The sequence below is a fragment of the Trypanosoma equiperdum genome, assembly GCF_001457755.1.
Source record: "Trypanosoma equiperdum strain OVI genome assembly, contig: ctg_1251, whole genome shotgun sequence".
In the NCBI taxonomy this organism is placed as follows: domain Eukaryota; phylum Euglenozoa; class Kinetoplastea; order Trypanosomatida; family Trypanosomatidae; genus Trypanosoma; species Trypanosoma equiperdum.
In genome coordinates this window covers 13,819-25,243 of record NW_027123229.1, presented here as the reverse complement: position 1 = coordinate 25,243, position 11,425 = coordinate 13,819, and the positions used below count along the sequence as shown (strand labels likewise).

The window sequence follows — 11,425 nt, the reverse complement described above, 5'->3', positions numbered from 1 at the left end:
GTTTCTACACTTGAGGAGGAACTCCGTACAGCAAAGGAGAAGCTGGAGAGGAGTGTTGAGGAAATATCTTTTTTAAAAGATGAAGTTTTGGTTAGTAATCGTTTGATTGTGGATAGTGTTTCTTCTTTGAATGGTAAAGTGGGGGATAGTGATGGTGCTGTTGGTGCAGATGTTGAGAGGTTGTCTCGGGTTGTGGATGAACTTCATGCTCAAGTTTCCGCTACGAAGCGTGGTTTTGAAGAATTTTATGACCGTAGGAGTGAGGGTTGCGTGACGGAACTTATTGTCGCAAGAAGATCCGTTGATCGCTCTAATGATGCGAGGAGGAGGTTGGAGGAGCGCAATGTTCGGCTAGAGCAAGATTTGGAAAGAAAATGTCTGGAAGTAGTTAAATTGCAGAAGGAGTGCCAGCGGTTGGAACAATTTGTTCGGGCAAAGGACGTTCGTGGCGCGCACAGTGTATTAGGTGTGGATGGTTCCGTTGATGTGAGTTCTGTGGGGGCGGAACCGGTGGACTTAGAGGCTGTAGATCTCGCCCAGTTTCTACAAATATCAAGCCTTCACGCAGATCTAATGCTCTGCCGAAAAACTTGCCGTCAGTTGGAATCCAATCAAGAGGAACTTCTCTTGTCATTGGAACAGAATTCGTCGCAGTCAAATGCGTATCTGGAAGATTTAGATGAAATTCGTCAACAGTTGGTGGAAATGCGTCAGCAACGTGAAGAACTCATAGCTGAGCGTCGTACTCTCACCGAGAGGGTCGATGAACTTGGTCGTGAGCGAGGTGAGGAAGTTAGTCGGTTGAAACAGCAGAACAACTCGCTCTCCGCACAGTTGCAAGCGAGCCGCAATAAACTCTCCGCACTGGAGGCATCGAAACGTGAGGGTGAACTTGCGGCCAGGCAGCAAGCTGAGGAACTGGCGAAAGCATTCAGTCTGATGGAGGCTCAGGTGCAAACACTCCGCGAGGAGGTTGCATCGACGAGTGGTTCCCCAAAACGGCAAAGCGGTTCCTCTCGTCAAAAGGCCGTTGTGGAGGGGGATGAAGCGCGTATTCGCATGTCGCAGGCGCGCGTTACGTTCCTTGAAAAAGCTCTACAACGAAAGGATGAGGAGGTTCAACGGCTGCAGGATGAGCTTGTACAGAAGGACGAACAACTTGACCAGTATGAACAAGATGCGGCCAAGGCGGCACAAGATGCGGAGAATGCATCAAGGAAGACCTTACAACTTGAAAGCGCAGTTCAGAAGTTGCAGGGCGATAAGAAAGGTCTGGAGGACGAGCTTCGATATGCCAAGACAAGGGTTGTAACCTATGGTGGTCGTGTGTCATCAGAAGTGGCACAACACAGCAGCCCACCGGAACAGCAAATTCGGGGGTCACCTGTGCTAGGTGCAGGAAGAACCACCAGAGAGAGGGTGAGCTTGTCCGTTGAGTCATCACATCATTCCAGAATCACTGAACAAACACAGCGACAGGTACGGCAAGTCATGGACATACGTAGCACAAGGAAAAGGTCTCGTTCAGCCAATGCGGTCTCGTGAGGAGATGCCAGGTAAGTACTTCAAACCTGTTATTAGTGCATAAAGTGTGCAGTTCATCTACACATGCACCTAGAAATGATCCCTCCCGGTAATATTCTCCTGACTTCATTTACGGTGACCAAAAGTGGAGTGAGCGTGAGCGCCAACTTCGTTCAAATTTGTTTACTCACAGAATCTGCAGGATCGAATGAGTTAAAGGAAGGAAACGGTATGTTTATGATCGCTGATAACAAGTGCATGAAGGCAATGAGTGTCTGTTCGTCTTTTCCTGCTGTTTATAGTTTGAAAGGATGACATGTGTAATTGGTTAGCATAAATTCATAGAAGCTGGTGGAGACAAGTGGAAGAAGATCAGAAGGCACCGCTGGGAAATGCGCAGCAATTTCTTCAGTAGAATACGGCCTTTTTAAAAATATTTTTGGGATGAGTTTCATTTTGCGGAACGTATCCATAATCCAAATCAAAGAGGCATGCGTGTGGGTAGTCATATACTCTTTGTTCTTCTTGTAATACTTCGTTTGATTTTATATGGGTGATGGCGGGTCTGTCTAACGAAGCAGGGTGCGGCACCAATGTTGTATGGCTTGATATTCAAAACATGTTTCTGAACTGTGTTACATGTTTTTGCGGTGGTAATGTTATATTAGGGTAATGTTTGGGTGAGTGTATGTATTAACTTAACATCGTTCTTACTCATTTGTTCTCATCTCCCTTTCAAGATTTTGATGTTTTGGTGTAAGGCACATGTTTTTTATGTGGCTCGAGAGTTTTGAGCATGTCATAGAAACCCAATGGTACGGTATCGCGGTGGTGGTGTGTGGTGTCCCCTTTATCAACTTTCCTCTGTTCCATATGTTTCAAACTGCTCGTTTCCGTTTCCCTTATTTTTTACTGCTGTTCATAGATTATCTACTAGCGAACAAGACAATAACAAAAGAGAACAGTAAGCATATAAGTAGGAGATAAAGTTTCAAAGATAGCCTCTACAGCCGTCTTCAACAATTAACATTTTACGTTCTTATACTTATATATTTCGTTGTGTATTGCCCAATCATAACACAATGGCTCCTATAATTCACAAGAATCTCACCGCCCCCGAGTTGGTGGAGTGGGCTCTTAAGCTTGAAAAGGACTCCCAACTGACGGCTCGTGGCGCCCTGAGCGTACGCTCATACGCAAAGACTGGCCGCTCTCCTCGCGACAAGCGTATTGTAAACACCACTGACGTTACTGACAATGTGGACTGGGGCAGCGTAAACATGAAGCTGACCGAAGAATCATTTGAGAAACTGAAGACAATCGCAAAGGATTACTTCGCCACCTGCAAACACCTGTTCGTCATGGACTGCTTTGCCGGCCACGATGAACGGTACCGCCTGAAGGTGCGCGTGTACACGACCCGCCCTTACCACGCACTTTTCATGCGCAACATGCTAATTGTGCCTACGTTAGAGGAGCTGCAGAGTTTTGGTGAACCGGACTATGTCATCTACAACGCCGGAGAGGCAAAGGCTGATCCGACGGTCCCCGGTGTTACCTCAACAACGTCAGTGGCCCTGAACTTTAAGACCCGCGAACAGGTCATTCTTGGGACAGAGTACGCTGGTGAAATGAAGAAGGGTATTCTGACTGTGATGTTTGAATTGATGCCACGCATGGGACACTTATGCATGCATGCAAGCGCTAACGTGGGTAAGAGCGGTGACGTGACGGTCTTCTTTGGACTCAGCGGAACCGGCAAAACGACTCTCTCTGCGGACCCGCGCCGCAACCTCATTGGCGATGACGAGCATGTGTGGACGGACCGTGGTGTGTTTAACATTGAAGGCGGGTGCTATGCTAAGGCGATTGGTTTGAACCCCGAAACCGAGAAGGATATTTATGAGGCTGTGCGCTTTGGCGCTGTTGCCGAGAATTGTACTCTTGACAGGAGAACCCATGAAATTGACTTTAATGATGAATCTATCTGCAAAAACACCCGCGTTGCCTACCCTCTCATGCACATCGACGGTGCGCTTTCGAAGGCTGTTGCGGGCCACCCGAAGAACATCATTTTCTTGACGAACGATGCCTTTGGCGTGATGCCTCCCGTGGCACGCCTAACGAGTGCTCAAGCTATGTTCTGGTTCGTGATGGGCTACACGGCTAACGTCCCTGGTGTGGAAGCAGGAAGCGCTCGCGTCGCTCGCCCCATTTTTTCCTCGTGCTTCGGTGGGCCATTCCTTGTTCGTCATGCCACTCATTATGGCCAGCAACTGGCTGAGAAGATGGAAAAGCACAATAGCCGCGTTTGGCTGCTGAACACGGGTTATGCAGGCGGCCGTGCTGACCGCGGGGCTAAGCGCATGCCTTTGCGCGTCACCCGTGCCATCATTGATGCTATTCATGACGGTACACTTGACCAGGCGGATTATGAAGTGTATCCCGGATGGGGCCTTCACATTCCTAAGAGGGTTGCGAACGTGCCCGCAAGCCTGTTGAACCCCCGCAAAGCTTGGACGGACCTGAAGCAGTTCAACGAGACGACGAAAGAACTTGTCACCATGTTCCAGAAGAGCTTCCAAGACCGCTTTGCATCGAGGGCGTCCGAGGAAATGAAGGGCGCCGTTCCCCGCTATGTTGAGGCTTCGCGTCTTTAATATGTTAGGGGTATTGGCGTGTGCGGGTGTGTTCACCTACTCGATGTTTGAGGAGAAATATGAATTGCACTAGCGTTTAAGTTGGGACATCGTTATTGACAAAGAACCAGTGCGTTAATCGTTTAGGGAGAGGAAGTGAAACTAATGTGATGTGCTGAAAGCGCAGCGGAGTAAAAAGGAAACAACAAGGAAAAAATTATTAAAGTTTCCCTCTCTTTTCTCATTCTTTCCCCCCCCCATTAACGACTACTCTTATGTATATCCGTATCAGTTAGTTGTTTTGTTCTATTTAAACTTTGTTTGTTTGTTTGTTTGTTGTTGTTTTCTTTTTGTCATCGAGGGCAACTATTTTAGCGAGTGCCAGTTGTATGCCAAGGAGTATTGAGCCCAACTGCGCGAGGGGGAGGGAATGGAAATGAGCACATTAGATATTTATTGTGTTCCGTGCTCGGGCACGTTTCTCCAAAGAAGATTTTTAAAAAACTGTATGGTTGTTTCTTTGTTTTGTTTTGTTTTTTCGAGGATTCCATTTGGGTGATAGTGAGGTTTACCCGAACTTTCCTCGTTGACAGATCTCTGTTGTGGGCGTGGAGGTGTTCAATGTATGAACCCATGAGCATGTGAGGGTGCAAACTCCGCAAGTAAGCGTCTCGTGAGAGTGGCTAACCTCATGATTTTATACATGTTTGCATGAAGAAAACGTGGTTTTATTTTATTGTTTCCTTTCCTTCTCCTTTTTGACCACTGCCCGTTCCTTTTTGGGGAGTGAATTGGGTTGGGTTGGGGGCGCCGTCTGCATCTTCTTTTTCTCTGTGCTTCACGTTCGTTAATGCAATTCACAACTTTTGAATCACTCTTCTCCTGTTTTCTCCCATCTTTGACTTCTTTTCCTTTCGTGGTGGTGTCTTTATTTTCGACACCTTACAACAATTTAGTTAACCCAGTGAGGGGGACGCGGTGTACTCTCGTACAAATATATATAAATTTTTCTTTGTATATTTGTTACGGACCTTTCTCTTTTACACATTCTACCGCGGTGTTTTTCCTTTTTTTTTTCAGTGGCATTATTATTATTATTATTTATTATCGTCTTTATTAAAAACTGTTATTATTAGCAGAACTTTCGCTATTTATCGCGTTACGTGAAAAGAACTAAATATGTCACCCTCGAAGGGTGAACATCTGAAGCTAAGCGCCGGCGATTTGATTGACAACCGCTTTGAGGTTTTGGAGGAGGTTGGATGTGGAAACTTCTCCAAGGTGTATTACTGCTTCGGTACGCCAAAGGCTGGTGGAGTCAGACGACAGCCGGTTGCGGTGAAAGTTGTTAAGAAGGAATACAAGAACGATGCGTATTTTGAACAGGAAATGTTGCAGATACTATCTCAGAAAAAGAATGGTAGAGCTTCGGTATGCCAGATGTTAGAGTTTTTTGAGTGGAAGGGCTACCCAGTGTTTGTGATGAAGATATATGGCCCCTCGCTGCGAGAGCGACGCCTCGGCTACGCTAACGGTGTTGTAACACGGGAAAAGGTAGTGCAGGTTGCACACTCTCTTCTGGAGACATGTCGGTTTATACATATTGACTGCCGAATGGTGCATACTGATTTAAAACCGGAAAATATCCTTCTCGAGAACATAACAACCTCAAAGAGTAGTATTGGTGATAACTGGGTGGTGTGTGATTTTGGAAGCTCATCCCTCTGGCGAATGGATCATCTCGATTCAGACCTCATCACAACCCGTCCATATCGTGCTCCAGAGGTTGTGCTTGGGAACCCGTGGTATCATCCTGCAGATATGTGGAGCGTTGGGTGTATCATCTTTGAATTGGCAATAGGTCGACGTCTGTTCGATGTTCGTGATGATCTTACACATCTGCAGCTCATGGAAAGGTGCCTTGGTCCCCTTCCTGACTTGTTCAGGCGTAGGTCCAAGAATTCACGATCTTTCTTTGATCAAAACGGAAATTTCCTTCGTGATTGCGACGACGTTATTTTGGGGAGGATGCGCAGCAGAACCTTGGCTGAGTTACTTCCCGGTGATACCGAGTTGTGCGACCTCATTGCATCGATGCTCGTGTATGATCCAGAGAGTCGTGCTACCGCAGAAGAGGCGCTGAAGCACCGTATATTCAAGCAACCCTTCATCCTGTCAAACTCGACTGCCTCCAACAAGAGATCTAATACCCCGGCAAGGGGCGGCAACCCCATTAAAAAGCTTGCCACGCCGCGTGCGACGTCGAGTATTAGAGTAAAGGCTATAGTTGGGTCCGGGAATGCGAAGGAAGCCCAAAACGGACAGCCGGCGGTACGGATTCCTGTATGTGACAAAGTCACACCAACCTCTAGTCACAACAAGAGTATCGATGGTGACGGCGCAACCGATACCAAATGGAGTCGTCCTATCGAAAACGTTAATAGAAATTTTTGTGAGCCGGCACACGCACCGGGGCTTCCAGCCTTGGAACAGCCTACTTCCACGCGACACCCATCATTGTCCACTGTGTGTGGTAAATCCGTCACGGATTCTAAACACATCTCGCAGCAACCTATGGAAGTAGAAACCGCTTACGATCGCAAACCCTTTGAAACATCCGTGGCGATGTTGCAATCATCCAAGTCAAACACATCATCGGTAGTCATCTCTTCTGTGCCGTCATTTACCAAAGAGGGAGAGCGAAAAAAGGGACGAAACGGCCCCGTGGCCACGCTGAGAAGCGGCACGGACTGCGACCAGTCATCGCCACAAAATACCCTCGTGGAGCTGCTACCAACAACACCGAGTGCGGAGGCCGGGTCACAGCCGGGGATGACTTCATCTCCAGGACGACAAGCGGATGTTTCATGTGGCTCTAACCCTTCCCCCGTTATCGCGCATCCGACAAAGACGATACCCACAAAGGAAAAGGAGTGCGTGCGGGAAAGCCATAAGGAGCTGTCGATTTCCCGCGACCTCGAGTGCGTTCCGCCCAGCAAACGCACAACATACGGCAAAGAGACCGTTGGGGCTCTCCATGAATACCAACTGGGCACAGGAGCGGGGACGGACGTAAATGCGGAGGCATCACCAACGTCAACTGAAGGAGCTTTAACCACATTTGGAAAAACTCCGACTGATGCTGCCGAGGCATACGAGCGCTTGGCATCCTCGACCCCATCCACCATGAAGGGAAAGGAGAGCAGTAAACGGAAGCAAAGGGAACCCGTCAGCATGCGCTCGCCTAGTAAACCTGGCCACGTGTCAGCCACTGTTTTTGACACCGGTCGAATGGTGACGGAAGCTCCATTTCCCCCCCATTGTTCAACAGTAGTGGAGCCGCGTGGTGACTCTTCTACCAACAAGGGGGTTCCGGCACCTTTTTCACTCTCTGGGGAGGCGTATTTCGTTGCCTTTCCTCATGTTGGCGACCCTGTTGTGCACACAAGTAATGAAACCATACTTCCCAACATTGCGAAGGACCAGCGTCACCACCTTGCCCCGTTCACCCCGAGACAACAACAACAACGCCGATATGAGCCAAAGACGCTTCGTTCACCCCCTCCTGCATCAGTCGGCCAACCAACTCTCCAAAGAATTAACACGGTGTACGCTACCACAAGCGGTAACAAAATGTTCCCCAATGAAATGTACGGCCGGGGTGATGCGGGGCGGCCTTCCAACCGGCAGAGTAGCACACCGACGACGACTCAAGGAAGAAGTTCTACGGTTTCTGCTTCAGAGGTGGGTCGAAACTCTCGGCAGAACTCCACCAGTCTTTCCGAAAGTTGCAAAAACCTTTACCAGCTATCTCGGTTACAGGCAGTGCCGGCCTTCAAAGCAAAGGACCATCCATCACCACCTCAGCAAGTGGCGTACGTGACGGGGAAGCGCCGGATAGTAAATTCCAATAGTCAAGTGTCAGTGTCAGTGTCGGCTCAAGGAAGCACTGGGAGTTCAGCAAAGGCTCCACGCAAATCAGTGGGAGCAAAAGAAATGCCGGGTGATACACATGGCAATAGGCAGAGCATCACTGGATCCCGTGATGTAAGGCGTAGAGTGGTATCGAGTTATTCAACAGTTAATGAGGGAAACATACGTAGAAAGGGTACAAGCGCGCAGCAGGACAATATGGACGAGAGAGTGAACCTCATCACGGGCAATATCGCTGACTTTATTGGCATTTCATCCGCACGTGGCAAGACAAAACCATCGATGGAAGGGGGATCCAATTATCACCCTGCGCATATTCCATATCCCCCATCTTCTGAAGCGCATGGAAAAAGAAAGTAATTAGTGTGTGTTTATTTCCCTTTAGGTAAAGCTAAACTCTCTGGTGAATGGATGTGAACGTTTCGGTATCGGCGTCCTTGAAGGGAACAAAGGAATGGATATCAAATGAGAACATTGTGTTCGTGTTTCCCGTTTGGTTAAAAAATTAATATATAAGTATGGCTGGTTATTTGCGCATTTTTATCGTGTGCTTCATGCGGGGGCTTATCAGTGACAGTAAAGAAAAGGAAAGAAAAAAACGCACATACAAACACATACATTAGCAGTGCTGACATGAAGCAAATGAAGGGAAAAGAAAAAGAGAGAAGGAACATTTGAAGCTTCACCGCAACGAGGAGAGGAAGCGGATGAGGATCTGGTGGAGATAGACGTTTTACAAACAATTGTGTTATTACATACTCCATCAACGCGCTTTTTCCTTGATGCTTATGTCCTCTCTTTGTTGAAACGGCTCATTATTATTATTATTATTGTTATCATTATTATTACTATAGGTAAGTATAAATAAACATAAGTAAATAAATATTTATTTTATTTTCCAATGAGGAAAGGATACTATTTTGCTGTCCTCCATTATTTTATTTACGTTATTTTGTTTCTGTTTTGGTATATGAGTTATATACGCTTGCGGCCGTGGTAGAGTAATGAATTTAAACTAATATGGATTCTTGTTTTATCGTAATAAATATTATATATATGTTTATATATCATTTATTTATTTCTTTCATACATTGATTTTTTCTATCAGTTTCCAGTTTCGAGTCGCTGCATGACCGTTTTATCTAAAGGTGACAAACAGTAAATTAAAGAAGAAGAAGCAAATCACCCCCGAAGGAAAAAAAAAGAGGAAAAATGATGATGTTTGAAGTTCACAATAGGAAAGAGTGGAGGAATGGGAAGAGGAAAAGACCGTGGTTGGCGACGCAGCGATGAGTGAGTGAAACTCTTTTGTTTTGTTTTCTCAAAGTCAAAATCAAAATACCAAAACATTTTTCTCAACATACTTGAGCAATTATAATATATTTAACTCTACTTGTGTAGGCATTTATTTTTACATGTTTTTCGTACCTTGTCAGTATGGGCGTTAATTATTATTACTTTTTTCTTTCCCTTCCCCCTATTTTAAAGAAAATTCCTGAAGGTTTTCCGTAGCGCATGAAAGTAGTAAGCTGCTGGCGTACGGTTCCGAGTTTTATCACTACTTTGCTTCAGTAATACTGAGCCAAAGGTTATTTTTTATAATGAACGGAGCCGTCATTTTCCACCATCAGTTTTATTGCATTCCCATCCGAACGCGTTTCCTTTTTCTCTCGACTCAACTCATTCCTTCACTTATTTTTTTTGTCGGTTCAATTTTCCCGATTTTTGGAGTTTTTTTTGTTTCTTTGTTTGTGCGAAACCCATTTCTACCGTCTCATTCCGTTTATTTTCTTTTTTACTTTTATTATTTTGGTCTGGTTGTTGCCGTATATTTCCGTTTCGCTACATCAAATATGTGGTGACGTGTTAGCGCCGGCAGGTTTTTTTTGTGTTTCTTGTGAGGTTGCGCGTATTTTCTATTTTCGTTTTTCTCAAGAAAGTGAACGGCTCGATGTTTTTTCTTGCGCCGCCACTTTGCAGCAGTGTCCATTCAATTATTTTTTTTAAAAAAGAGATAGAGAGAGATTTTTTTAAAAAATCCCCTTCCTTCCCACAGACATCTCGCTCATTTTTTGATTTCTTCTTTATTTTTACGCTAGTGTATGCAGACATTCCCTTATTTATTCATATTTGTTGGTTTTTGTTGAGTATAAATTAAAAAAAAGAGGGAAAAGATGGATAAGTAAAAATAGATAAACACAGGAACGTAAATATACATATATATTTATTTATTTTTTTATTTTGTATTGAACGCGCGTATTCTCCCCCCTTTTTTATTGTTTGGTGTATGTGTGTAGGGAGGAAGGTGGTTCAATTACTTCGTATGGGTGAATTTGTTACTTTTCTCCCTTTTCCTCACAGTCACCTTTACAGACAAATTCAAACACAAAATTTCTGTTATGATGAATGAATGGACGGATAGATGGATAGAAGCAGCTTCTTTTTCTTCGCTTGCTTTTCCTTTTTCCTTTTTCCTTTTCCCCTTTAACGGTTTCTGCGCTTCTATTTCTATTTCTATTTTTCCTTTTTATTTTTTTACAACGGCATCACTCTTCGCTTTCATTTTTTGGGTGTTTTGTTTGTAGAGAAAGATTTTTTTAAAAAAAAACTTTTTTCTTACAACAGGTACGAGTTGAGGAAGGTGTGCTTAGGGAGGAAGGGGATACATATATATATATATATATGCGAAGAAGTGTAATTTCTCTTCTTTTTCTTTTTTTTTTTAGTGCTGTCATGTGTTTTCGTGCTCATTTCTCCATCCTCCTCTTTTTTCTTTTTGATTTGGCCCTGTATTATTATATCTTTTTGTTTTCTTCTTGATTTCATGCCGTTGTTTTTGTCGTTATTTTCTTCCTTTTCAGGTTTGTATTCGCGTGCATTGAAGCACTGCCACCAAAACAACTCGTTCACACGTACATATGTATGAATATATCAAACCCCAACCATTTCCCTATTCCTTCTTATATATTTCTTTCATTATTTATTCCTCTCCTTATTTCAAAATTTTTGTTTTGTTTTGTTTTGTCATATTTTCACTTTGTTTTATTTCTTCTTAGTGTGCCTCGTACAATTCTTGATTTGTGTTCCTTTTATTTTATATTTCTTCCATATTTGTTAAGATTCCTTCATGTGTAGATGTTGTGGTACGTTACGAAAATAAATAATATATAACCATATAAATTTTGGAGGAAAGAAAAGGAGGTACAAATTTCACAACAGTGACAATATAAAATTTAATAAACTCAGGAAAGGAGATGAACTGAAGTGAAGTGAGAGAGGGGGGAAAGACGAAAAGGGAAGCTCCAGAAGCATCTGTTTGTTATTGAAGT

At 44.5% G+C, this 11,425-nt stretch overlaps 3 protein-coding genes across 3 annotated transcripts; all 3 read left to right on the top strand.

The window, feature by feature from the left end:
• Positions 1 to 573: 573 nt before the first annotated feature.
• Positions 574 to 1,545, top strand: TEOVI_000876500 (NUP-1 protein, putative; the record flags this gene model as incomplete). The annotated part of the gene is made up of 1 exon (XM_067220852.1): positions 574 to 1,545. One exon carries the CDS (start codon positions 574 to 576, stop codon positions 1,543 to 1,545), a length of 972 nt encoding a protein of 323 aa, XP_067076953.1.
• Positions 1,546 to 2,606: 1,061 nt separating this feature from the next.
• On the top strand, positions 2,607 to 4,184 carry TEOVI_000876400 (glycosomal phosphoenolpyruvate carboxykinase; the record flags this gene model as incomplete). Its single annotated transcript, XM_067220851.1, has 1 exon — positions 2,607 to 4,184. One exon carries the CDS (start codon positions 2,607 to 2,609, stop codon positions 4,182 to 4,184), a length of 1,578 nt encoding a protein of 525 aa, XP_067076952.1.
• Positions 4,185 to 5,342: 1,158 nt separating this feature from the next.
• TEOVI_000876300 (protein kinase, putative) lies at positions 5,343 to 8,456 on the top strand (the record flags this gene model as incomplete). The annotated part of the gene is made up of 1 exon (XM_067220850.1): positions 5,343 to 8,456. The coding sequence occupies one exon, from the start codon at positions 5,343 to 5,345 to the stop codon at positions 8,454 to 8,456; it is 3,114 nt and encodes a 1,037-aa protein (XP_067076951.1).
• Positions 8,457 to 11,425: the final 2,969 nt, after the last annotated feature.